Source organism: Lepidochelys olivacea (assembly GCF_965140295.1).
Source record: "Lepidochelys olivacea isolate rLepOli2 genome assembly, chromosome: 9".
In the NCBI taxonomy this organism is placed as follows: domain Eukaryota; kingdom Metazoa; phylum Chordata; order Testudines; family Cheloniidae; genus Lepidochelys; species Lepidochelys olivacea.
The window spans coordinates 7184753-7212309 of NC_140419.1; the positions used below are offsets into that span (position 1 = coordinate 7184753).

The window sequence follows — 27557 nt, forward strand, 5'->3', positions numbered from 1 at the left end:
TTGACTTGAGTTTATTGTGAAAATAACCAAATGTGTCTTTGCACCTGATTGGTGTGGGGCACCACATTGTTCGGTAAAGCAGTTTATCTCTTATTTTTGAGCAAGAGACGCTCGGTTTGGAGGTGGATGGGGCAGAAAGCGAAGCAAAATGGGGAAAAAGTGGGAAGATGATATTACTCGAGTTAAGAACTGAACTACACACGGACTAGACTAAATTCTGTTTGTTCACAAACTGCACACTTAAGGAGATCTGCCACTGGCTTACCATCTGTGTGACGCTTGCATTGACCCACGGTTCTTAGGTGTGTTTGAAAGAAGTTGATGGATTTAAAGACTGCATTTATGCACCTGTACTTCTGCATCATGTTGGATAACTTTGGTAGCCACTTCATTTAACTAAGAAGATGGGACTCCTGAAGCAGGATTAATAACAGTAAAGTACTGAGAAGTGAGGAAGAAGAACCGAAAGATGTTAAGTAATGTAAGATCTCGAAAATGTAGGGTTCTTCACCAAGAAAGTGTCAAAACTTTGCTCTCCCATGGGTTCATCTATCTGACAATCAGTGTTAATACTATGGGCAGTGTTGAGAAGCTGACTCCGTGTGTCACCCACATAAAAAATGAGCAGGTACAAATGGGAAAAGGAAGAAGGTCTTCGATGTAGTCTGGTATGTTCACTGCAATTCATAGGAATGTTTCCAACAGGCAAAGACAGAAACCCATGGATTTAGATGGTGGCTCCTGCTTATGCTTTATAAGTGGATCTCCTGAGAGTTAGAGATTAATCAACATCTCCATTAAAATCTTCCAATATAAATGACTGTTGGAAACAATTATAGGAAATTGCTTCGTCATATTTCTCCTCTGATACCTGTCTGATGTGAGCCCTGGAATGCTCCTCTTCTTGCTTTGTGGAGGTAGCATGTGGCATCTGCCCCAGTTAAGGTGGCTGTTCTGCATATGGGTAGGTATATAAAATATATCTAATACTGTTGAATGTAGTGGTAGGAGGTTCTTCCTCTGTTGTTTGACATGTTGCTTTGCTGGGACAGGAAAGGTCTGTAAATATTCCTTAGATAGGTTAATAATGCTTGCACGTGCTTTCCTCGCTAATGCAGTAGGGACTTTGGTTCTTTTGCCTTAGATAGACTTTTAAAAAATTATGTGGCTGGACAGCTTACCAGTGCAGTGATTAGCCTTTTCTTTAGAGAACTGAGTCATTGTTCTGATCATGACATCCCATTACTCTGTTTTCTCAATGCAGGGATTCTTCAAGAGAGGTGTATGTGACTTCCCAGTAACTATTATTCCATGTAGGCAGTATCCTATGGGGCGCAGAGTCGTACTCTCTCTCACATCTCTTGCAAAGAGCTCTGCCTTGTTTGGTGTCTTAGGCGAGAAAGGATCTGGCATTTGGCGCATAGGACATGGTGTATGGTAACAATTCATCCCTGACTTTGGTTACACTGAGGATTAATTTGTCCTGGTGTATGCAAATATCATGTATGCTGGCTACTTTCCCTGGTCAGTAGCAAAAGGTGTTTCCATGACTATGTAATGGCCCCAAAGCATGTGCTGGAGATCAATTGCCTCAAGGCTGTGGCTGAGTGTAGGATACTCCCTTCAGAAAAAACACCAGTGGGGAGACGTGGGTAGTTTCCTTCTACTCACTGTGGTCCTACTAACCCAAGCCATGAGGTCTTTGTGAAATCAGGGCTCAGCTGGCTGACTGATTTTAAACCATATTCTAACCTCTTCAGCTGGCTGATGTAGCACAGCTCCACTTTAATTTGTGTCATTTAAACGTGTCAAGAGGTTTTGTGGTGTGAATGGTCTGGATCACACCTGGGGCCATGTGTTGGTCACTTGACTCAAACACCTGGAACAAAACGTACCATATGGAAAAATGAATACAGTGTGCGAATCACAGAGTGCCTGGTCCGATCTCTTTGATGATTTAAGTTATTTTTCATGGGGAGCAAATTTCAAAGTAGAAGGAGCGGAGGAGGAGATGTGAGAATACTAGCACTATTTCAGAGTAACAGCCATGTTAGTCTGTATTTGTATTTGTCTTGGGACTGAGAGAGGCCGGACAGCAGCCCATCTTCTCCAACCCATCCTAATCCAAGTCTCCAATATTACAACCAGTATAGGTAAACCAGTATGCATCCGATGAAGTGAGCTGTAGCTCACGAAAGCTTATGCTCAGATAAATTGGTTAGTCTCTAAGGTGCCACAAGTACTCCTTTTCTATTTGCACTATGGTTCAGCCCTAGTACAAAAGCTAAATGGGCTAGATATAAGAGCCTGAAAATGGCTTATAATGAAAATTGTCAAGGTCGTTACAGCAGAGGAGGAGAAACATAACAGTGCGTAGCTGGCTCCAGTTGAGATGGTGTAAGAGAAAAGGAAACAAATGCTGATGGGGACTTTTCTCTAATCATTTTATATCACAGTTCCACCATTATCTTCTCCTCTGCCTTCATGTCTGTCTGAAAAGAGATCTCTGATGCACAGGGTGCGGGCAGCAGGTGTTGTGTGATCACTGGTGGACAGTTGATTATATTATAATGCTCAAGGCAGTTGGGACGAAACTGGACATTTTTTAGATGAATTTCCTTTTGATATTTTAGCCTTTCTACCAGCACCATTGAATCCTCTGTTAAATGAGCTCCCAAGCCCATGAGCATCTGCCATGGGTTATTGCACTTCACTTCTTCTTCTAAGTATTGGAGGGGAGTTTACAACAAGTATGTTAGCAAAGTAAAAATTACTTAGTTAATGATGTTGTTGCAGCATCATAGGTGAGCCATGATACTGAGCAGGCAAATATGCAATGGTGTAGTCATTGTCCGGAAGAGCTTACAATCTAGGTCAGGCAATCTGTGAACAAAGGGCGGGTGTGTGCAGGAGTTTATTACCATTAGTGTTGATTTTCAGTAAGTCTTGGAGCACTGGGGAAGTCCCAGAAGACTGGCAGAAAGCTAATGTTGTGCCAATTTTTAAAAAGGGTAAACGGGATGACCCAGGTAATTACAAGCCTGTCAGCCTAAAATTGATCCCTGGCAAGATAATGGTGTGGCTGTAGGGGGGGACTCTATTAATAAAAAGAATTGAAAGATGTTAATGTAACTAATGCAAATAAACATGGGTTTACGGACAGTAGAGCTGTCAAATGAACTTGGTATCCTCTTTCGTTGAGGTTACAAGTTGGGTTGACACCATATACTTAGACTGCTCCAAGGCATTTGACTTGATACCACACGCCATTTTGATTTAAAAAACTAGCACAATATACAATTAACATGGCACACATTAAATGAAGTAAAACCTAGCTAACTGATAGGTCTCAAAGTGTCATTGTAAACAGAGAATCATGGTCGAGCAGGTGTATTTCCTGTGGGGTCCTGCAGGGATCAGTTCTTAGCCCAACTCTATTTTACATTTTTATCAGTGACCTGGGGGAAAAAAAACAAAATTATTACTGATAAAGTTTGCAGGTGACACAGAAATTTGGAGAGTGGTAAATAATAAAGAGGACAAGTCACTGATTCACAGCTATCTGGATTGCTTGGGAAATTGGGCGCAAGCAAATAATACTCATTTTAAGATGGCCAATGTAAATGTAGGAACAAAGAATGTAGGCTATACTTGCAGGGTAGGGGATTCTACCCAGGGAAACAGTGACTGAAAAAGATTTGGGGTTTGTGGTGGATAAACAGCTGAACATGGGCTCCCCCTGGCCAAAAGAGCTAATTGTGTTCCTGGGATACATACACAGAGGAACCTCAAGTAGGAGTAGGGAGGTTATTTTACTTCTGTATTTAGCAGTGGTGAGACTGCTGCTGGAATACTCTGTCCAGTTCTGGTACCCACAATTCAAGAAGGATGTTGATAAATTGGAGATTGTACAGAGAAGAGCCATGAGAATGATTAAAAAACATTCCTTATAGTAAAAAGAAAAGGAGGACTTGTGGCACCTTAGAGACTAACAAATTTATTTGAGCATAAGCTTTCGTGAGCTACAGCTCACTTCATCGGATGCATTATCCGATGCATCCGATGAAGTGAGCTGTAGCTCACGAAAGCTTATGCTCAAATAAATTTGTTAGTCTCTAAGGTGCCACAAGTCCTCCTTTTCCTTTTGCGAATACAGACTAACACGGCTGTTACTCTGATTCCTTATAATGATAGACTCAAAGAGCTCAATCTATTCAGCTTAACAAAGAGAAAGTTAAGGGGTGAATTGATTACAGTCTATAAATATCTACATGGGGAACAAATATTTAATCAGGTCTCTTTACTCTAGCGCAGAGAGGCATAATATGATCCAATGGCTGGAAGCTGAAGCTAGGCAAATTCAGACTGGAAATTACTTGTAAATATTTAACAGTGAGAGTAATTAACCATCGGAACAATTTAGTGGTGGATTCTCCATCACTGACCATTTTTAAATCGAGTTTGGATTTTTTTCTAAAAGATCTGCACTAGGAATTATTCAGTGGAAGTTCTGTAGCCCATGTTACACAGGAGGTCAGACTGTCAGTGTTTCTCAATCTTTTTTATACCAGGGACTGGCTTGCTGCGTTCCTAAACTGTGTCAGGGAAATCTGAGGGACCCGTGCCGTTGAGAACAGACCGGTCGTTGAGAAACACTAGATTAGAGTATCATAATGATCTCTTCTGGCCTTGGAATCAGATTATGTTATTTAGAAGGTTTATAGCTGGTGAGAGTCTATATGATTCTGGGATGCGGGGTGGGAGGGGGGGATCCTCTAGGGTGTTTTAGTATATTTTGATTGAATGATGATTTTGAGTGGAGAGCCCCAGAATCCAGGTGTGAAGAGGCTTTCCCCCTCCCAGGTCTAACCAAGGCCTTCCAGGGTCTGAGTAGAACTGAAGTTCTCACACGTGTACCTTCACTCTGGGATGCCATGTTCCCCTTAACAGCCCTTTTGTGTCAGGACAGCTTCTCACTACATGAAGCAGGTGGTGAAGTCAACTAGCTGCCTGTTAAGGGAAGGTGGTGATAGTTCGTAATGCCAGAAAGCGGGCTATGTTATGTCATGCCAGGAGCCACCAATGCCTGAATTTCTAGGAGAGTAATGAATTGAAATAGCTTTCCCATGTATTGATGTTCTGGAGAGAATCTGCCTTCAGTAAACATGAAAACTTGTTAATTATTTCTTTATTCTCTATAAAATAAATGTTCTAACCATTTACCGATATAAATGAGTTCTTCGGTCATTTACAAACAATTTGCTTATAAACCAGCGCAACTTAAACCTAATGGTAACTTACAGTAATGCAGCTAATTTTTGATTTTATTAAAATTCACCCTGTGCCTGAAAACCCGGCTGATAAAAAATACCATGTGGTGTGTGTTAATTTAGACATATTGTTATTCTAATAATACGTAGCACTAACCTAGCCTTTGTGATCCTTCAGCCTCAAAGTGCATTACAGAGGTGGGGTTCGCTGTCCCCATTTTACAGATTAGGAAACCATGGCCCAGAACGGAGAAGTGACTATCCCACGGTCACAGAGTGTCAAAGGCAGAGTGGGCAAGAGAACACATTCTTGATTCCCAGTCCAATCGCCAGTGCCTCATGCTACAGTTCATGGTTCTCTTCCCTCTCATTTCTCTTACTGGGAACAGTTCTGGGAAAACCAGTTCTTTCTTTCCTAATAAATCATCATTCCTGCAGTTTATCCCCAGCCCAGTCATGTGGTGTCTGTGACACCATTTCTTCCGCAGAGGATTCTAATATCACAACCAGAGGGATCTCTGAATGACTTCAGGAGAGAAACAAGCCTAGAAACAGATGAGGTTCTTACTGTAAATGGCCTTTGTTGTTACAGCCCTCCACATGAGTCTTGAGCTCCTGGCGTAGTTGTTGAATTGAGAATAAGGCTGTGAAATATACCTCTTTAAAATTCCAGAAGTATGGCTTCACAGGCGATCCCCTTCCTCCTAATCTACTCCATTCTCTCAGGCTTTGGCCCTGAGCTAGCTCACCCTTTGGCTTTGGGACTGAGCTAGTGGTCTGGTGTTGTGTACAAGGCTTTCTTTCTGGAACAGGGAGTTGATGCACTGTGCAATGTTGATTTAAACTCAATAACACACTTTCCTTTTCCTTTCAAATGAATACAGTATTGCTAGCTTGTCCCAAAGGGGCACTATCCAGCAATAATCACACTCCTCTTGTGGACATGGCTGTGGATACTTGCCGGCACATCATGGGCAATGCACAGCCTGGAACATTGCTAATCTCCTACACGGATACATATTGCTTTAGATCAGTGATACTCAGACTGAGGCTCGCAAGCTCGCAAGTAGCTCTTTAATGTGTCTCCTGCGGCTCTTTGCAGCATATGATGATATTAAAACACTGTGTGATTTAATTATTAACCAGTCAGGATGCTTTTACTATGTTATTAACCAGATGTAGTTGATAACATAATAATACTTTGTCAATCATTTTACAGTGAGAAATATTACATATATATAAATATATATAGTAAATGAAACAATGAATTCACTGTGACTCTTTTGTGTAATGTTGATCACTCATTGCGCTCCTGAACCACTGAGGTCTGAGTATCGCTGCTTTATATGAATAGCTGGACAGAGATGGAGCCTTGCTGTGCTTGCATTAGAGTGCATTCCTTGCTGTATTGTTCTTGTGGGGTGAGCTGGTGGGCTCAGCAAATGCTGACTGGAGATGGGCGTGGGATATTTTTGTCCCTTACCATGTGTGCAAAAGATGGAGATAATCTCTCAAAGAAAGAGACACTTGAATGGTGAATACAGTAAAGCACATGGGTAGGTGATACTGTGGCGTGTGGTCAGAAGGGAGATTGTAGCTTTGGCTGGTAATCTTGAAAGAGGCTTGAGGTGGAAAAGTTGGTTATCTCGGTGGAACAGAAACAAACTGATTCTTGAGCGAGACTGTTAACAATGTAGATAAAACAAAAGCCTCAAAACTGTGTGTTTGTGTTGAGGTGTGTGTGGGGTGAATGGCAGGGTAAAACTCTGATAGATAGATATAGATATATATTTTTAATGGAGAAACAATCCCTGCCCCAGTGTAGTCCTTCGCCCTTCTATCGGATGTCAAGTGTTTTTCTTGTAGAGCTATGTACGGACGTCATCCCAAAGGCTTTTGTTGTTTTAGGTTCCGTTTAGCACGTATTTGAGCTGAGACTTGTCAAGGTTTTTTCAGGTATTAATTATAGCTGACGGCATGGCTAATCCATCATTCTCAGTGCATTGTGTCATGGCTTGTTGAGTGATGTAACTTCCAATGCGATTGGTCTGCCGTAGGTGAGAACGTGACAGATCTGTGACAAAGATGGTTTTATGTCACCTCCCAGTTAATGGAGGGAAAGCGAATTGTATACCGACAAAAGGCAGCCTTTGGGAAAAGATTAAACGTTTCACTTCTGTGATTTTCTAGCTAGGAATTTCACTTCCGAAGTTGGAGTAGTGTAAAAAAAAAAAAAATAGGAAGCTCTTTTGCACGTCTGTAGCTCCTTTCATCTGCTGCTCTTGGAGTGCTCTGCCAATAACCAGCCTCAGCACTTCCTTCTGAGATGAGGGAGACTTTTCCCCTCTGTGTAAAGTGAGGATGCCGAGGCACAAAGAAGCTAGTGGCCTGATGTGTCAGAGAGCTGAGCGCTTGTAGCTCCCTCGCCACCTCTGAAATCAGCCCATAAGAATCTTGCCCAAGGTCACAGTGAGTCAGTGGCAGAGCTCAGAATATAACCCAGGCCCTTAACTAGCCACTGCCTACATTATTTTGCTGACTGAGCCCATCTTCAGTCCACCTTGAAACATGTTTAAGGATCGGGATTACGGCCTCTCATGGAGTTGCCGCAGGTCATTGGGAGCACGCTTTGTTGAATAGCCATTTGCTTTTGTCCGGAAAGCACATAGCTGTGGATCTGTCTCTAGCAAGGTTATAGATAGTTTATCTTACTACACCATCCATATCCAATGACCAGGAAATACTTTATATCCTGTGAGCTCAATTCAGAGCGCAGATTTCACATGGATATGTAACTGTTTAAAATGGGAATGTGAAACATGCCATGTTGGATCAGATAGTTGTTCTGCTTAGTACTTTGCCTCAAGGATTGGCCAATACCTGATGCTTCAGAGGAAGGGGAACTCCTCCTCCCTGAAATGCACCTTACTTGTTGTGCAGTGCTGTATGTAGAGGAGACGGGGTCCTTCCTGATCCCCCAGAGACTATCCGTAACCTGAAGCATGAGTTTTTATTACTCCCGAGTTATGAATTTTAGGGATAATGGAATTATCTGCCTCTTCTGAAAATCTAAGTAGACTATTAGCAGGGAGTTCTCCAGTTTCGATGTGTGCTGTTTGAAGCTGTCTCCTTTTATTTGTTCTGCATTTACTACCAGTTAAGTCAGTTATGACCCCCTGTTCTTATATAGCAGGACTGTTCGGCATTAGGCAAAGGGTAGTGAAAAAGTAGCTCTAGCCTGGCGGTGACCAGATGGAGGTGTTGTGTGGCTTTTCCCAAAAATGTCGTAGGCACTTCACAGGCCAGTGGAAGGAGCCACTCATACGATATGATTCTGCAGCCTTTTAAGTGGGTAATTCTTTTAAACGAACTTGGTTTGTTCCCATCACAGTGCTGTGAAATATCAAAGATAAACTCTGTACTCTTGAAAAGTATATTACGGTCTTAATGAAACTTAATGGGTAATTTTATGTTTTAACTGATCATCCGTGTTAGTTAGGCCACAGTGTGGGGTCAGATGACTAGATCACTGCTATCCTCATTTTGCAGAGGGGGAAGCTGCAAAGCTGTAACTTGGTCATGGTGACACAGGGACTCTGGTGCTAGCACTCAATGGTGAAATCCTGCCTCCACTGAAGTCAATGGGAGCTTTTCCACTGATTACAGTGGGGCCAGAATTTCACCCTAGATCTCCCGATTCCTAATTCCGGCCTTTAATCATACCATCGTCCTTCCTTTGGCTGAGATATCTGCATTAATCCAGCTAGCATTTAGCTCCTCGTTATTATGTTGTAGTGGAAAGTGGACCACAATACTGAGAAATGAAATGCTTAAGTGACTAAAATGGGATTTTAAAAATGCAATTTAGTAAATTATTACTCTGTCAGCGATGCATTTATCAGGTACAGAAGGCAGAATGAAATAAAACAGGGTTTGGCATTAAAGAAAATGAGTCACTTTTTCTATTGCATCATCTATAAACTTTTTTCCCTTTTCATGTATGTATGGTTGAAATTACTTGGAGGTTTTGAATTTTCACTTCAACTCTCTGCTTTTTATTATTTTCAAACACTGCTGAAAGTGACTGTAGACAGTACTGTCTTCACATTGCCTGATGGTTCATTATTTTTGTAAATAAGCCATTCATTGAGCAATATGTAGCTAATGAAACTTACTGGCGAGTTGGATTGTTTCTTGAATAGGAGGTGAGTTTGTTGTGGGATAGGTTCCCCCGACCAAGCAATGGGGCGGTCGAACAGAGATCATTATGAGGAGCTGGTTTTGACGTTTTTGTGCCCTAAGGTGACACATTTTTAAGTCCTTGGATAAGCATTCTTCTGTGTTTATTTAAATCAAAGTAAACTAAAAATCATATGGTACAATGACACACCTGCTGAGCTGGCACATGGGGGGGCCGTTTTTTGTTTTAAGGAGACGTATTATCCGTACATGTCTCTGCCCAATTTATAGGAGTGGGTGATACACAAATGCACAACAGAAGGCAACGCTTCAGGGTAGCTAGCTAACTGTTCTTTTCTTTTGCTATTATTCTGTCTGTTCCCAGTTTAAGCTATTGCAAATGGTTAGGTTCTCCACATTGTAGAAGAGATTTTGATTAATATGAGGGTGTTTTAAATGTTACTTCTATTTAAGCTCTACCATGCCACTAATGTAGCTTACCAGGTTTAGCAGAAGGGTCTGCTGTGGCTGTCTTGTTTGAGGCTACAAACTTGGGTCTGTAGAGGCAGAGAATTGCAAGTGGTTCAGTATGCTCCTTTACAGTGGTGTATGGGGTGCAGTTATGTAATACCCAGCCTGCTGTCCCTGGAATGGTTGTAAGTCACTAGTGTTTCCTGAGGTCATCATCAGTTAGATAGAGGGAGCTTCTGTTACCACAATGTCTCTGTGCTTTGTGAAAGCTGGGTAAAATAAACTAACGATGACAGTAAACGCTGAGAGAGTGGCCAGATGTAAATACTGTATATAAATGGGATTTCCGTCACTGTCAAGGGTATCCACTAGAGCCAATTACCTGAAGCAATGGTTTTCAACATGCCAGTGCTGACAAGATGATGTATAGGCAGTCTTTTTTTTATGATGACGAAATCCACCACTGATGGTCAGCTCAAAGAGCTGACCCCAAATACCCACATCCTTCACCTTAGTGAGAAACAGCTACTCCTTGACGTGAACTTGCTGATGTCCCTTCCCACTTACGATTTTGAAGCTACTGTCTCACGTAGAACATTAAAGTAGGTAAGTGAACTTTTCCTCCCTGTGCCCAGAAAGACACAATGGAGCAACACTGTCTAAACTTATCCCCTTTAATAAAACTGCCAACAGAAACCTACATCTTGTGACTGAATTCTTCCGTTTGGTGGATTTCTTGGATTGTTGTTGACTAGGACCCCTGGCAGGCAGTCCTGTGTTTATCCAGGCTGTGATTGTTCAGTAGGTCTGTGGCTGTCTTTATGCCAGACACAGAGAATTCGCATTTTGCACAAACAGCCACTAGCTTTCATTCTTCTGCAAAGTGCAGTTTGGGGTAAAGACTTAAGGCAGGCCAAGAACTAGGAGCTAGCAACAAGCGCTTTCTTGAACGTCATGAATTCTCAGCCAGTCGACGGAGAGAATGAAAGTCTGTTTTCTTTCTGGAAGATCTCCTAAGGAGATTCCAAAACCCATTAATGCTGAACCTACCTTGTTTTGTCGGTTTCCCATTATAAAACTTTGCCTGATTTTCAGACATGCTGAGCACTGGCAGTTCCAGTTGAAGTCCGTGTGCTCTGGCCTCTTATTTTTAAGAGGGTGAAAACCTCCCACTAGACGGAAGATTGCCACGGGGCATGCTCAGTGTCGCCGGCAGTTTTAGATGGAATGTTCTGTGCTATATTCATTGATGCTGGAATTTGACATGGACATCAGAGATGGAAGGAGGCTTTATCATAAGAACTTATCTGGTGATTTTTTACCTTTTCCCCATCACCAGTAGGATCCAGGGTAGGTTTGTTACCTACAATGTATTTGCGAGTGCATTGTCACTAAATCTTTCTAATTGCAGGGACCCACACAAAGATGAGCTGTGTGCCCCCTGAGAATTATCTCGGTCAGTTTCACCCAAGCAAGGAGCAGCAGCAGGTAGATGTGGAGTGTGGGTAGGAAGGTTGCCTTAGGCTCTGTGCCTGCTATGCACCTGATTAGTCACTCTCTAGAGTTTTACACATTTAAAAATAGAGCCTGCAGAGACTTTGCAAGGAGCTACGCCCTTTGCCCCAAAGTACACTGGGGTACAGTTCAGTAGACTGAAGAGCTTCACCTGATTACATACAAGTATTCATGCAAAATGACTCACATGATTATCTTGAATCTCATCATCAGGTGTTTCTTTTCATTATAGTCAACAAGATAACATGCTGGTTATTGCTCTTACTGTAATTGGGTTTTACTTTAAAGAGCTGAAGTGTCACTTGCTAAGAAGAAATCCTGGGGTGTGAGATGCCCCCTAGTGCAGATGTGGTAGCATAACTCTGCTCTGCCATAGCCTGCTCTGAGTCCCTTTGCGCTGTAGGTTAATGGCTCACGCTGCGTGTGTAGATGGCTGTGAAATGACTGAAACTGGTGAATCCTAGCAGGGGCTTTCATTCTTCTGTTTGAAATGGGAAAATCAGCTCGGGGCTCAGTTTATGGAAAGCAGCGTGAGGGTTGATTAAAAAAAGAAAAAGCCCTTTAGAAAAGCAATTTGCTTTTCCTTTCTGCGAGCAGGGCTTCCAAACGAACTCAGTAAATGCTACAGTACAGTCACCAGGCCTGGAAAAAAATCTCAAGTGAAGTAACACGGTGGCTGTGGTAAATATGAACCGAGGCCTTTGGAACTAGCTAATGGCATCTCCCCAAAGAGTCTCCTTTCTCCCACTGTGGGCTGTGCCAGCAGTGAGCACTTCCAGCCCTGGCTTCTAGTGGAGGAAAGCATCATTTGGCTCCCTTTGGATTTCATTACTCTTCCTCCACTGCCTCCCTCCCTCCTTCCATGCAGCAAAAGCCTTTCCAGTTGTAAAGAAGTGAATTAACTCCCAGGCCTTTTGAAGCCCTTCATGTCAGTGATAGATGAGGCAGCTTTCTATAACTTCAAAGAAGCAAATTCTGCTAGTGAATGCAGGCCAGAGGAGTTGAAAAGTCCAAGCAGAACAGGGAGGCACGTGGTGTGACCCAGCTGTCAAATGGGGCACCCTGGAGACTACCCCTGCTGGTGCCATGGAAAGGCAGGAACAATGCCACTCTCAGTAAATTGAGTGTCCTGAATGCCCATTTTTTGTCCTGTTTTCAATGGACTTGGGCACATCACTTAACATACAGCAGCCATTTGTGCTGGATTCACAGAGCCTGAAAGGCTTTGAGAGGGTGCTCTCTGCCCTGCATAATGGAGATTTAGCACATTGGCATTTGGGAGATCTCGTTTCAGGCGTCCATAGCTAATCATATTAAAGGTGACCTCTTGGGCAGCGCTTTCCATTGTTGCCATATGTTTTGTCCAGTGCTTGAGTGATGTAGTGCATTGCAATGTGTTCAAGCAGCAGCTAATTTAATCACCAGAGTTAACCCCCTCTCCTGTTCTACACTTTCAGAATTTATTAGCTCCCTTCTAACTCTCTGGGCATTGTTTCTGTCTCCTTCATAAGGAGCTTGGGAGATATTGGTTGTATTTACTTTGAAGGGTGTCTTTCAAAAATCAGAAGAGCTAATTAATGCTGCATTGGTAGGATCATGTTGGTTCTGTTCTCTTGTGAGTGTTGTCCTGAGTGTCTTTCCATGGAGAAATTAGGGATTGGGCTCGAGGGTTTTAAAAAACCAGAACACTATGAATGGAAACATGGCTGAGAAGCTGAACGTCTCCTGTAATTTAATTTTTTAAAATAAATAACTAATTTTGAGAGGTTGACGGTCTCTGTAAAGTGTTGTGTTGGCTTCTGCTCTTTAAAACTTTAGCCCTTAATAGAAACAACTCCAAATCAAGGAATGACCAGAGGGGAAAAACTATACAATTCCCTCAAATCCATAAAATTGGCTAGTTGCAAGGCTTGAATGAGGCAAGTTTTCTGTGAAAAAGAGAAGACTGCTGCAGCTGTCTTGATCTACAAAAGTCGGGCATCTATAGGGAAAGATACTTTTTGGAGTTTACAGTGAGGATTATTTCAAAAGACACAATCCAACTAATGTTTTCATCACTGCCCCAATGGACTTTACAGCATGGGGATGTATATTAAAAACAGGAATTTGAAATTTCAGTTGTCCTGTGACCTTCTTTGGGAGTAGGTGGGGGTCAGAGCTGGAAGGGAATGATTAGATTTTTATGACCAGGTTGCTAGTATACTGTGCTCCCAAAGGGAGGAAACCTTGTAATTTTCTTACACTTGCCGAAGCAGACTATTTAGTAAATACCTCATGCTTTGGTTCAGTTTTTAGATTCCCTTCTCCTCCTACAATGTGCTTGTACCCACAACTCTAAATAGCAGAATAAATCCCTGATGTCTTTGGAACTCAAAACATGGTTTGTACACATCTGAGCTTCCTGATCCTGTGTGTGTTTGTGTTGTGGTTTAGATCTGGTAGGGAGAAGGAATAATGACACACAAGTTCATGGATTTGTGACTGGTTTTAAAAATACTGTTTTACATTTTATGTATCTTCATTTTGCAAAAGCGCAATACTGTTTAGAAACCCTAACCACAGCTACTGACTGTAAAACATGTCAAGCCCCTTACATATGTTAAATTACAATGTCAAATAAAAAGTTATAAAGAGCCTGCTGTGCATGAATGCTGGAAGAGCCTCACTGACCATACCCCACCCATTACAATCCCATGATTGACAGTGGCTCTGCAGGCTCAGACATCGTTTTGGCCATAGAAAAATACCACCTTACTCTTTTTTTTTATTGCACCTTTTCATACTGAAGGATTCCAGAGCCCCTTTCAAATAAGTACATATAGACATGGCTTCGTTGCTGAAATGCAGCCCCTTGTAGAATGGAATCCTGGAGCCAGTCTGGCATCGAGCATACAGCATGCTGTTAGAACAGTGCGGGAAGGGGAAATTTGACCTAGGACATTGGACCACACCCTGCAATCTTGTGAAAAGTGTTATGTCATCGATGATCACACAGAGAAGACAGGTCCTCACAGTTCATAACAACCCCATACAGTAAGGTGCATGGTATTCAAAATATCGATCTGGGAAGGATTAAAGGTTGAGTAAGCCACACTGGAATCTGGATTTTATGGCTCCAGGGACCCTAGACATTTCACACCGTACTTCCCAGTGTCTGTAAAAGAATGGGATGGAATTTAAACAGAAATTAGTGTGTGTTATAAAGAGGGTATTTTTATAAATAGGGAATATTTCCAGCTCCAGTTTAATGGTCAGCAAAAAATAATGTAGAAAGGCTGTTGTGATTGTTTTTGTTACTTTTCAGAGCCCTTATCATGTAAGCACAGTACTGTCCGTGTTTTCATGTATTTATCTCTTGGGTGGAAAGTAATGAGCTTTGATCTGTCTTCAGATGTAACTCCACAAATATCCCTAAGGCATGAGATAGTGCCTGGATCCCAGACTAATCTGTGCGCCTGAGATCTGTGAGCTTCATAAACATCTTAGCAGAGGAAAACAGTTAACATGAACAAACCTAAGAAAATAGGATTTGCCTTATTTGATCAGACCCTAGGTCCATTCATGCCCTGTATCCTCCCTGCACCAGTGGTTACTAATGGGCACATTAGGGAGAAACAAAAACAGTTCATGATGCCGGGGTTACATTGGGGGCCTGATTTAAACACTTTAATGTACAAAACCTGGCTATCCGTTCACTCTCAGCCCATGAAAAATACAAATTTAGATTATAATCATGTCAAATAATAGGGACAGCAAAGTCCACCCCACCTTCTCCAGCCACACACAATACACAGAAAAATCTAGACCTGCCCAGCTCCCCCCTCACCTGCAAAAACCATAATAGAGGAGCCTTGCATGAGGCTCTTCCGGTGCCTCCCCTCACATAATTTGACATAGATTAGAAGCCAAATCAATCACTCCTATTGTATTTTATCAGTTAGCAGCAACAGTGGTGTACAAGATGCAGGACAGGGCGGCAAGAAGGCTAGTTCCTTTCCCTGTCCTGAAGATCAGGGAATGTTTTAAACAAAGGCGAGGGGACAGGATGTAAGAAAAGCAAAAGGATTGAGGAGTGAAGTTTGGCGTGAATCTCGTTAGTGCCACGCTTTTTTTTATGTGGCATTTCCTAGGGATGTTTTTCTTTTATTGTAAAATATTTTAATTTCATCGACCAGTATCCTAGTCCCCAAAGAAGTAAGTGAAAAACAGTTCAGTGAGATATTTCTTAACACAGTGTTACAGGTAACACCTACATTGCCTATAAAATACATTAGTTAAATAAAACACCCCTGTTCCCCCCCCCCATCCTCTAGTGTGTGTGCTTTGTGCAGTGCTTTGTGTATGGTCGGTTTCACTGGTTTCCTCTGTATAGTCAGTCCAGTTTCCCCTGTTGTTTGTGTGGGCTTTTCACACAGCAACAGGAGAGAGGAAAGATGTTTCACTGTGATTTGTTAAACTACAAGCATTGGCAGGAGGACTTGGGATAGGAGCAGAAGCAATACCAGGAAGTAGTTAAAGCTCCTTTTAGACAGTGGATAGATTTCAAGGGTTGCCCCTTTGTCCACGTGTGAATGAATCTCTGTCGTCTGTAACTCCTTGGCTCAGGTCCATAGACACAGGATGTGATGGTGGCACCTGAAATGATTGAATGATGCAAGACAAATAAAACCCAAGGATAATTGTGCTATTCTTGTCCTTTGTAGGCAGAAGTGAGTACAAAGGAACCTTTCCCCCACTGAACGTATCAAGGCTTTGAATACAAGTTTGTGAATGAAAAGGAAATGAACTTTTAAAATAAATCAAAAACTTTCTTCTGTGGTTTATTTTTCCTAAGTCACGTCTCTGCATCATAAATGAAGGGTTTGGCCTGGGGTTTTTTCTGTAGGATACTTGTGATTGGGACCTGTCATTTTACAACCAGTCACTTCTGAGTGCCTTTGTCCTGCGAAAAAGTTAGCTTGTTCTAGATCTCTTTGATTGTTGGGTTTGATCAATTGCTTATCCCTTCCTGTTCCTGCTTTGTATTTTGGCCGATGGTCTCAGTGTCGCTAAGGTTTCAGGGGTGGGTGCCTTTATTTATGTGTGGGGTTGGGAGTAGGAGAGAGCTGTTGCAAATGCCCTCTCCCCCTCCTCCTGTCTGAGGGGCTGGTGGCAGGGCCTGGTTCACTGTCCTGCTTCCATCCAGGCCTTGCAGGGGGAAGCAGGAAAGCCAGACTGTGAGCACAGAGGCAGAAATAACTGCTTCATGTTTCTCTCTGTGAACTTCAACTAGACATGTAGGAGAATGGAGAGGACTGAAAACCAGGGGGGTTTGCTTGAAGAGGCAAGACGGCAAGCATGTCAGGTGACCACTCGAGGCCTGCCTAAACTGGTGGGAACAGCAAATCTGTAACTAAATGCTGAGCTTGGTCAGGGGTGCCCCCTTTTCTTAAAGGCAAAAAGAAGGGCCTCACACATGCCCAATAAAGGCCATTGATCTAACAACGAGCTTTCCTGGCTAGGGTCCTTCAATCACTCTCTTATTAGACACAGTCTGGCCTTCTCTTACGGGCTTCAGGAGAAAGGCACAACCTGAGCAAAGCAGAATCTCTGCTAGAGATCTCTCTCCTGAAGTTTCTAACTGCAGTGAGAGTAGGAAAGCACTCTGGAGAGAGGAGATGCATCGCATTCAGTGTAGGTTTCTTTAAGTGAAAACACAGCTGTGAGGTTTACAGACTGCACTTCTATTAGGGATCGTTCAGTCTGACCGGCCAGCATCACTACAGACTTTCCAGCTCTAATGAATTGAGAAATCCATTCTGAACAAGATTGAGTTTGATGGCCCTGTGTGCAGGCAGATGGATGTATTTTTAAAGGACAAGGTGCCAGAAAGCTCCACAATTACGTTACTGGAGCAAGGCTCATTTTTTGTGGTTTGAAAAGTGGAGTGTCAGGACTTCAGGGCTTTTTTTTTTTTTTTTTTTTTTTCTTTCAGGTCAAAACTGAAGCTTGGGCGGGGCATCGAAACCTGCTTGTTCACTAAGTTAGTTCTTAAAAAACTCTCTAGAGCTTGTCTTAGAGTGAGAAACCTTTGTTCCTAGAGAGAGGTTCAGTACCAGTTCTTGGCCTTACTTGATAATAGGGCAGTACTGAAGTCACCTCTTTCTTGTTGATAAAAGCAAGGCACGGGGAGGGGCATGCCGTGGTAACGCTGGCAGAGTTGAACACGGGCCAAAACATTCAGGAGACTCTGTTCTATTCTTTTTCATATAACCTTGGAATCAGTGATGTTCCTGTGCCTTTCGGACACCGTTCTGCTCCTCAGACTCTTGCTCAGGGGAATCCTGAGCATTCCCACTGATTTCAGTGAAGCTACTTGCACACTAAGCTCCTGCTTGACGGAACTAAGCGTGGCAGAATCTGCCCCCTAAATTGTTCCAGGGCTGGGAAACTTGAAACGTTTGACCTGCTTATTTAAGCTGAATTGATACTACATCTCTGGCATGGGGCGTGCATCTGAAAAACCTCCCCTCTCTGTCAGATGACAGAAGGTCTCTGGTGAGAGCCAAGGACTGGGAACAAAGAGGTGCCAAGCCAAACCATTTCTCAATGGGTGCAAACATTCGCCTAGTCAAGGCAGTATAGGTTCTGGCAAAGTTTCAGAAGCCGGAAGGCTGCTCCTTCCTAACCCTTAATCCTGATTTGAGCTGCCTGGCTCTGTTACATGCCTGGGCTTGTAATTGCTGCAGGTCTAAACCTTTCGATTAAAAATGAGGACAGCTGCTGGCTGAATTGTCAAAACCACAGTGAGTCTTGGGGTCTTTGGGCCAGGGACAAAGGGAAAGCCCCTGGCGTGGGATAGGGCAGCCTAAATTATACCTTCCTGCAAAGACCCTTACGGGCCACTACAGTGGCACAGAACCACCAGACTGCAAGACCCCCTACACCTTCAACGGCCCCTCATCTGCCTGTGGCCCACCCGGGCCTCCAGCAGGAAGCGGGTGGTGTGGAGCTGGCAAAAGCAGCTTTGAGACTCCCACAATGGGTCTACTGCGCTGTGAGCATCCCCTGGAGAGTCTTGTTCCCTCTCTGCGCCAATGTTTTGTTGGTGCAAAGGGGCTGCAGCACAGGAGTGAATTCCCCTGTGTGAGCAAATTGGAACGAGGCAGGAACCTGCCTGAAAATAGGAGCTGATATCCCCACGTCCTCATGAATTCAGCTTTGTTTCTGCCAGGCTCTGCTAGCGGCTGCACTGCTGAACAAACTAGAGGGAGTGGTCCCGTACGGGGTGGTGTGAACAGAACAGTTATGCTGACTATTAATAAATCTCTCTAGTATTGCAGCACCCAGATGCCCCAGTCAGGATCCTGGGTCCCTGTTGTGCTGAACTTTGTACCGACACAGATAGAAGCAGTCCCCGCCCAGAATGCTGGAGGGATGCAGCCAGAGGAGGGTGATGCCTGTCTGGGTGGGCAGTAGGAACAACTAGAAATCTTTGGTCCAAGAGAAAATGCCCCTGCCTTGCCTGTGACTGGAGGGCAGAGAATTCAGGGGGGGCAGGGTGAGATCTGGGAACATGGAGTTATAAAATAATAGTAAAATAATAGTAAAACCTAGCGCTCGTATAAGCTTTTCAGCCCTCGAGCTCAAAGCACGTTGCAAAGGAGTGTGAGTATCACTTTCCCATTTCACAGGTAAGGCAACAAGTGCAGGGAGGGAATTGAGGCCAATAGCAGAGCCGGGCACAATAGAACCCAGCTCTCCTTAATCCCAATCCAGTGCACTGTCCACTGGGCAACACTGCCTCTTGTTGAAATGCACGGCTCTATTCTTGTCTCTGCCTGGACGTATCTTTCTCCTGCTCTTTGTAAGAGGCGTTCTAATCCTTTCCCGCCTGGGATGCAAGTTGAGGCTTTAATCGTTTGTATGGAGTTTTGAGATCTTCTGATGGAAGGCAGAGCAGGAATCGGAGAACATCCCCTTTCTCGACTGACTCTGGTTTCCCCTCCATGGTGACAGAAATAGAGAGCAGGGGAGTATTTAGCAATCCAGGGAGCTGTGGTGGTGCACAAGTGGGTTTTGCAGCGATAGAGTGGGCTAGGTGTTCTGCATGACAGTGTCCTCTGTTGAGCATGATGTTGATCAGAGAGATCTCCTCCATCTCTGGCTTCTGTGAACCGCCTCTTGACTTTTGTCAGGGGCATTACAATTGTCTCTGCTAATGGCGAGAGAGGCTATTCAGCACTATATCCACCCAGGAGCCCTACCACTTCTTTTGACAGCTCTTATTCACATACCTCCCTACCCCTCAGACATCTTCATTATTGATGAGGCTGGTTTGGTAGGTAAGGTTCTGTTCTCAGTAGTGCCACATTCCAGCTCCCTTTCTCACGGAATTCGCCCACATAGCGCAAAGAGGCTTTCTTTGTGTGGAGAGCAATTGAACTGGACACAGTCCTTTGTTAGTCCATGGATTTCAAGGGTATGATAGCTGAAGGGGGCAGTGCAAGCCAAATCGCACAAGAATACAGATGGATGAGACATTTGCTAACGCCCTCCTCCTTTCCCCAGTGAGCCGGAAGGCGTGTGATAAAGCCGAGGGATTGCAAATGCATAATCCAGAAATTGCCTGCTCTGAGGGGGTCTTGGTCACCATGACAGGGTCACACGGAACTTGTAGGAAACATTCCCCACAGGCACAAAGACAGGAGGCTTTTGTTTGGAGATGGGTGGCCTTTCCGTGTTTTGTGTTCCTGTTTGTTCATCGGTTGCACTGCAAGTCTCTGGATTCTGATGAGGAGCGGGATGGGGGGAGCAGATTCAGAGACCTGTCGCAAGGCTGTCAAATGGACAAAGAGCGGGGATTGTGTCACGTTTGGGTTCTGTACTTTGGAAGTCTAGTGACATCTCTGCAGTTGTAGAGCAAATCAGATGGGATGAATGATAATGCAGATAATCTGCTCAGGGACATCTACTGTACTAGTAAATCTCCCCAACCTCCCATTTGACTTTCTTAATTCAGTTAATCAATAGAATTCCTACTATTTAGTTAATGGATTTTGGGCAGGAGTGAATGGAGAAGATGGTTATATAGGACAAAATAGTAAGGACCATGTTGTCTGGTGTCAGGGATCTTCATAGGGACTAGGAGAAAGCATGTGTGAGTTTTATTTCCGACTCTGCCACTGCCTGTGTGTGTCATTGGGCGAGTCACTTAACTTGGTTTACCAATGCCTTAGTTTGCCAGTCTGAGAAATGGGTATACTGATACTCTAGGTGGATTTTGTGAGATATTTTGGTATGTCTGCTGAATTATATATGTAAGTGGAGGTATAAAAAGTCCAACTCTGCTCTAAAATAAGCCCTCTCCCACATTGTTGGCTATTTTACTCCGACAGTCTGTCTCTGAGTGAGCCTGCACGGGCAGACATAGCCCATGCAGCTGGTTCTCTGTGGCGTTCGTTAGGAAGTACCTGTAGATTTGCTGTAGCTGTGAGAAGATCTAAAGATGTACGGATGGGATTTGCAGAAGCACCTACGTGACTAGAAGCACAGGGCCCACTGGAAGTTGATGGGACTGTCCGATACGATCTCCCACTAAAAGTCATCAGGGTTTGTGCTCATGCCTCCAGTTATAGATTTGTCTTTTTAGAATGGTTTAAATGGAGAAGGGTAACCAGTAATCCAGCATTAAGGTCCTCATGGGCAGTGTATTGCAGTCCACTAAGGCTAGGCTCACAAATTCTGTGCGTGAGACAGTTTGCATCCCACAGTGCTCAGCTGGTTCTTCTAGCCCTGTTGAATCTCATAGCTTTTCTCCCTTCTTATTTTTGGCTTTTTGGTTACCTCTACTCCCCCACAAACACCAGAATTTAGCCAGAATCCAGTGTAAACCCCCCAACCCCGCGTGTGCAGATACGCACACAACTCCCCATTGAGGGCTTGGCCAGAGCATTATTGCTACGGATGCAGAAGCAGACGAGGCCCTTTTCTTGTTGGCAGTGGTGACCAACTGGAAAGTGCAAAGAGCTGCCCAGCCCTTATCCTCTCACTCTGCCCTTTGACAATGCTCTTTGTTCAGCTACTGCTGCATTCTAGCCTTTAGCAAGTGCTGTTGCAACAGGTCAGCAGAGGAGCCATTCCTTTTCCACACCCGCTTTAGCATACATCTACTATCAACTGTTACAGCTAAGGGGTGAGCCGTGGGTACCTGGGATCTTTGGGCATTTCTTTCAAGTGACCTGCACTTCTCTCAGAGTGGAATCCTGCAATCCACCCCACTTCTGTCCGGATGACCAGATTACAGCACCCCCACCCCCCAATCCCTGTTTTCTAACCATATCACCTCCAGCAGGTCCAGCTGAGTGTGGCTCCTGGTGCAGAGTCCTCTCTGGGAGCTACAACCAGCTGGTAAATGCAGTGACAGGGATCAGCTTCCTCAAAAGAGTATCGGTTATTTATCCATAGGAACACCAGAAGCAGAGAGAAAAGGGTTAAACTTAACAAAAGCCTAAATGCATATTGTCAAACTTAGCCTGTCCTGGCCAGTTTAGGTAGGTCCCACTTGACTCAGCACCCTCAAGCACTGGGGTGCACTCCTACAGCTGCTGCCTTGGACAGTCTAGGGCTTACTCTTTTATAAGCAGCTGATGTGCAGGTGAACGAGCCTCTGATAGTGTGGCTGATATGATTAGGCCCTATGATGGTGTCCCCTGAATAGATATGTGGACACAGTTGGCAACGGGCTTTGTTGCAAGGATAGGTCTCTGGGTTAGTGGTTCTGTTGTGTGGTTGCTGGTGAGTATTTGCTTCAGGTTGGGGGGCTGCTTGTAAGCAAGGACTGGCCTGTCTCCCAAGATCTGTGAGAGTGATGGGTCGTCCTTCAGGATAAGTTGTAGATCCTTGATGATGCTTTGGAGAGGTTTTAGTTGGGGGCTGAAGGTGACGTCTAGTGGCGTTCTGTTATTTTCTTTGTTGGGCCTGTCCTGTAGTAGGTGACTTCTGGGTACTCTTCTGGCTCTGTCAATCTGTTACTTCACTTCAGCAGGTGGGTATTGTAGTTGTAAGAATGCTTGATAGAGATCTTATAGGTGTTTTTCTCTGTCTGAGGGGTTGGAGCAAATGTGGTTGTATCGTAGAGCTTGGTTGTAGACAATGGATCGTGTGGTGTGATCTGGGTGAAAGCTGGAGGCATGTAGGTAGGAATAGCGGTCAGTAGGTCTGTCTGGATGATGCTTTTGCTGAGGACAGAACAGGAATGGAGTCTTAGAACTTAGTAAGTAATCTAGCTAGATATGCGTTAGATTATGATTTCTTTAAATGGCTGAGGAAATGAGCTGTGCTGAAAGGAATGGATATTCCTGTCTTTGTGTCTTTTTGTAACTTAAGGTTTTGCGTCGAGGGATTCTCTATGTTTTGAATCTAATTACCCTGTAAGGTATTTACCATCCTGATTTTCTAGAGGTGATTCTTTTTACTTCTGTTAAAATTATTCTTTTCAGAACTGAATGTTTTTTCATTGTTCTTAAGAACCAAGGATTTGGGTCGGTGGTCACCTATGCAAATTGGTGAGGATTTTTACCACACCTTCCCCAGGAAGTGGGGTGCAAGGGTTGGGAGGATTTTGGGTGGAAAGACGTTTCCAAACAACTCTTTCCCAGTAACCGGTTAAACGTTTGGTGGTGGCAGCGAAAATCCAAGGGCAAAGGGTAAAATAGTTTGTACCTTGGGGAAGTTTTAACCTAAGCTGGTAAAAGTAAGCTTAGGAGGTTTTCATGCAGGTCCCCACATCTGTACCCTAAAGTTCAGAGTGGGGAAGGAACCTTGACATGGTTCCCAGCAGTGACTCTTGCTGGAGAAAGGAAGGTTAGTTGTGCAGTACTAGAGAGGCTGATTTAGTTAACCAGAATTGTGACAGGGCAAAATGTAAGCACTGAGGGTAGCTTAGTTCTCAAGGCTGTCGATCCAGGAATGACGTGGACAGACTTCATAACAATGTCAATTGGTGCCCATCGGATTTGGTTTGTCAAGGCTGATTGAAATTAGACATACAATTTTGCACCTTCCTTGCTGTATTCCCTCAAAATAAACCTGAAATGTGATTTACTGCCACTTTTCCAGATTCTTCAGGGCTTGTGTGGAGCTGTGGCCAGGGATAGTTGGTATTAGTTTGGCTCAGGATATGGATTCCCCAAGTCAGGGCCTAATTGTTTTACAAAGACAGGGAAGCTTTGGTTAAACCAGCACAATTGAAAATAAAACCTATTTCTCTTCTGGCAGCTCCCAACTCCTTACTCAGTCCACTACGCTCTAGTTGTTCCACAGGTGGGTCTTAGAAATTTGCTGCTAGAAGTAAGATAACTATGTCCCTAGAAAAGTAGCTACTCACAGGAAATAGGAGTATATGGAACATGGCATTTGGTCCATCAATGGCTATTAGCCAGGATGGGCAGGAATGGTTTCCCTAGCCTCTGTTTGCCAGAAGCTGGGAATGAGCGACGGGGGATGGATCACTTGATGATGACCTGTTCTGTTCATTCCCTCTGGGGCACCTGGCACTGGCCACTGTCAGAAGACAGGATACTGGGCTAGATGGACCTTTGGTCTGACCCAGTAGGGCCATTCTTATGGCACTTATTACATGGATTGATGCAAAATAAGGATGTGTTTATTTACAGGTAAGTCCAAGGAGTATGCATGGGATAGCGATGTGCACAGGAAATAACTAAGGGGGAGTGTATTTCAGTCACCTGGCATGGAACTGCAAGGCATGCAGCAGTTCAGGTGGATTAGATCTCAGCCTTGTACTTCATTCTCTATTCAGGATCAGTGATGACTGAGTTTTCAGCAGCTTCAGTTTTATCTGTGAAAGAGCACACGGTATTACTTTGTATTTGTTATCCTGTCGAGAAGGAAAAATCTGTACAACAGCTAATGATCCAGAACTTCGGTTGTGTTAACAGCTTACTGGTAAAACAAAGTTTTAATACAGCGTTTTCTCCCTAATAGGCAGTTAATTTTCAGTAGCAATTTCCTTGGAATTCGTAAGCCAGAGGAATTTGTAAATAAATGCAGTGGCTTAGCAGTGGGCTCTTCATCTCCCTGCATTTAAAAAGAGCAGACCCACCATAATAAACTCACTTCAAATTCTGTGGGTCAAGCCTTTATAAAAGAGATGGGCTCCCCAATTCATTTCAAGTGTCCTTCAGCATCCAGGTGTTCATGGGCCCCCTTCTTTAATATTACTCCATTCAGCCTAGATCAAAACTAAAGCAGTCCCACCTGGGATTAGATTTCTAAACATAGTTAGGCACCCAGCTCCTGGTTTCAATGGGAGTTTGGTGCCCAAATACCTTTAAAAATCTGGGCCCTGGTACATAAATACCATCACTACTTTCTCCAAAGCACACTGCGTATCCTGTCCAAAGTGCACAATACACGTTGGGGTCTCCAAACTTTGCCAGGCTGGGGAAACAGAAGTGATTTGCCAGGAGCATGAGGTCTGCACCTAACTGTTGTAAATAGAGACGAATGCTGCCACCCACCTCTTGGGTACAGCACGTGATGATTACTCTTGATCAGAGCCGCCTCCACTTGGATCAAGAGGGACCCCCCGGACTGCCGAAGCCATACCTCTGTATTTGAAAGGTCAGCCCCATTCTGTTTTCTGGTGACTTAAGATATAGAGAACCCATTCTCCCTACAGAACTCCTTTTGTTCTGACTGCTGTTGAAACAGGATTAGTTTTTTCCCCCTTAAATAAAACTGGACTAGGTTACATATGAAATCTGAAAACTCTTACCGAATCCCATCTTGGAGTTGCAATGGAAGCAGCTTTCCAGGTCACATCCTAGCCTCCTGCTGGACACTGGTCCAAACTACAAACCCTCCTAACAGCTCTTTAATAACTCTGCCCAGAAGGAAAAATCTGTCACCTTTCCCTCTGTGGTTTCTCCTCTGTTCTAATGCACTGGAGGAATGAGTTGAAGCCGGGAAGGCTTTCAGAGAAAGAGGCTCGTGGGAACTACAGCTGCTGATGGAGAACACTCATTTCTTTAGTGTCTGAGGAGAACCGCAATAGCTTTGGTGAAGGGATGTGTGTGTGGGTGGGTTTGGAGGGGTGAACCGTTATGACCCATACATTTCAGAGGAACCACAAACACTTTATAGTAACAAAGGGTGGAAAAAGAGAGAGCTTTTCTGCAATGCATGTGACTTTTCACTGAGGTTTGGAACCCCATGTTATATTCCAGGCCACAGTGTTTGCGTGTCAGTCTTGGTGAGCTTGCTTTCTCCCACAAGCCTTTCATGAAGTTGCTGTAGTGAGTGAGAACTCAGCCTAAATTTGCTTTTCTTTTCTTTTCTTTTTTTCCCCCTTTGCAGCTGAAGCTCTCGTTTACATTGGACAAGGAAAGCGGGATGCCTCAAGGCTGTTATATCTATCAGTATCGGGACAGCAACAAGTAAGTCCCGCAGATGATTGTACACAGGGCAGATAGGAAGGGGCACCTGAAAGAAAATTTCACTGTTGATGTGCCCCACATTCCCTTTCATTGGCAGAAGGATCAGAACTGCTTGTACTACTTAAATGTAGATTACAGTAGCTTTCAGCCTAGCCCTAAGACGGGGAGTGACTTGTAGAGGCCTCATGCACAAATGTATTGGGCAAAAGTGAGGCCAGATCTTCCAAAGTGCACAGCACCCACATTCTCAAATCTTTAGTTATCTACATGGCAGCTGTTAGCTGCTGGGCTCTCAAGAAAATCTGCCCTGCGCTCTCCAATTAAGGAGTGTTTGCTCTGAATTTCTGGGATACTTTGTGTTGGGGTGATTCTGATGGCATGGAGGTAACGTCTCATCTTCTTCCCACCACCTGTTCTCTCTCTGCTCAAACACACATGCAGATTCACTTCCTGGCTTGCCATGTGTGCTCTCTGAAATCCTAGTATAGCCATGCACCCTGTTTTTATAAGACACCTCATGATATCCAAACTGGAGCAGAGTCTCCTCAATTTCCAGGTATTCCTGCATCTTTTTACTAGCTGCTGTAGTGAGTTGGCACCCGAGATGTTTTTAGTTCAAATCACATTCTGATTATCAAATTGACAACAGCAATCCAGGTTAGGATGTCTCTGTTGTCATGCTGGGTAAGTTGTCATGAATACCAGGGTATCAGAAATTCACCATGTCTCACCCCCACCCAGGAATTATATTTTTCTCCAAATTTAGAAGTTTAACTTAGAAGAAGGGAGTATAGAAAATTGTTAAAGGGCAATCCATTCAGGAGTTTAGCCTGCTTTTGGACAGCCTTAAAAGGATCTGGAGAACAATTGCTGAAATATCATTTAAAACAAAATCAATCTCTTTTTAAGCAGAGAACCCTTTTATGTATGTGTGTGTATTTATTTAAAGAGGGGACATTTTTTTGAAAGAGGGACACCCCCACCCTCCTTCCATCTCTGTAGCAGCAGTTTACAAGGCCTGTGCACAAAGCTATCCACTAAACAGCTCAGCCCAGGAAGTATAAATACAAAGACTCCGTAACGACAGCTCCACTAGAAAAATAGGGAAATGTGCTGGTTAAACGCAATGGGATCAAATCCACAGGGAAAGAATATTTGTTTTACAAGCTTCTAGGAGGGGATTGCACACAATGGGCAGTGGGGAAAACATAAAACTATTAGACCTGTTGGCTGGCTTGTTTTTTTTTTTAAAGGATGTTTATAAATCCAGCACTTCTAATTGTCTAGCATATATCTTGAAAATCAACAGCCCTATTTTCTGCCTCCTTTCCACATTCTTTTGTGTGCACATGTGCCATGGTTGTAAGAAACTTCTGGGGCTGTGGGGCTCTTTTCTTTAAAATCTGAGGCCAATAGCATTTCAGTTTGAAAAGCTTCTTTCTTTTAGCCACTTTGCCTGTCTGAGTAGAAAAGGAATCAGATGCGTTGAACGGTGAAAGTAACTGAAATATGCTGAGCACTATTGATTCATAGATGTATGGTTATGACCTGTGTTTCTGGCAGGTTTAGCATCTGAGACACCCAGGCTGCTACCGGTTGTGATTATATAAAACGTGATAGCCAAGACTGGTTGTATAGCAACTGATGCAAGATCTATAGCCAGACCTAGTGTAATTGTTTC

The 27557-nt window shown here is 43.8% G+C and overlaps 1 protein-coding gene across 3 annotated transcripts in view; it reads left to right on the forward strand.

Annotated features, from left to right (window-relative positions):
* The window catches only part of DIS3L2 (DIS3 like 3'-5' exoribonuclease 2), a 280475-nt gene that overhangs the window by 189225 nt on the left and 63693 nt on the right, over positions 1-27557 (forward strand). For all 3 annotated transcript variants that reach the window (XM_084638284.1, XM_084638283.1, XM_084638285.1), the window contains one exon: positions 25797-25876. In XM_084638284.1, coding sequence (XP_084494410.1) covers positions 25797-25876 — 80 coding nt within the window. The remainder of the gene's footprint in view (positions 1-25796; positions 25877-27557) is intronic.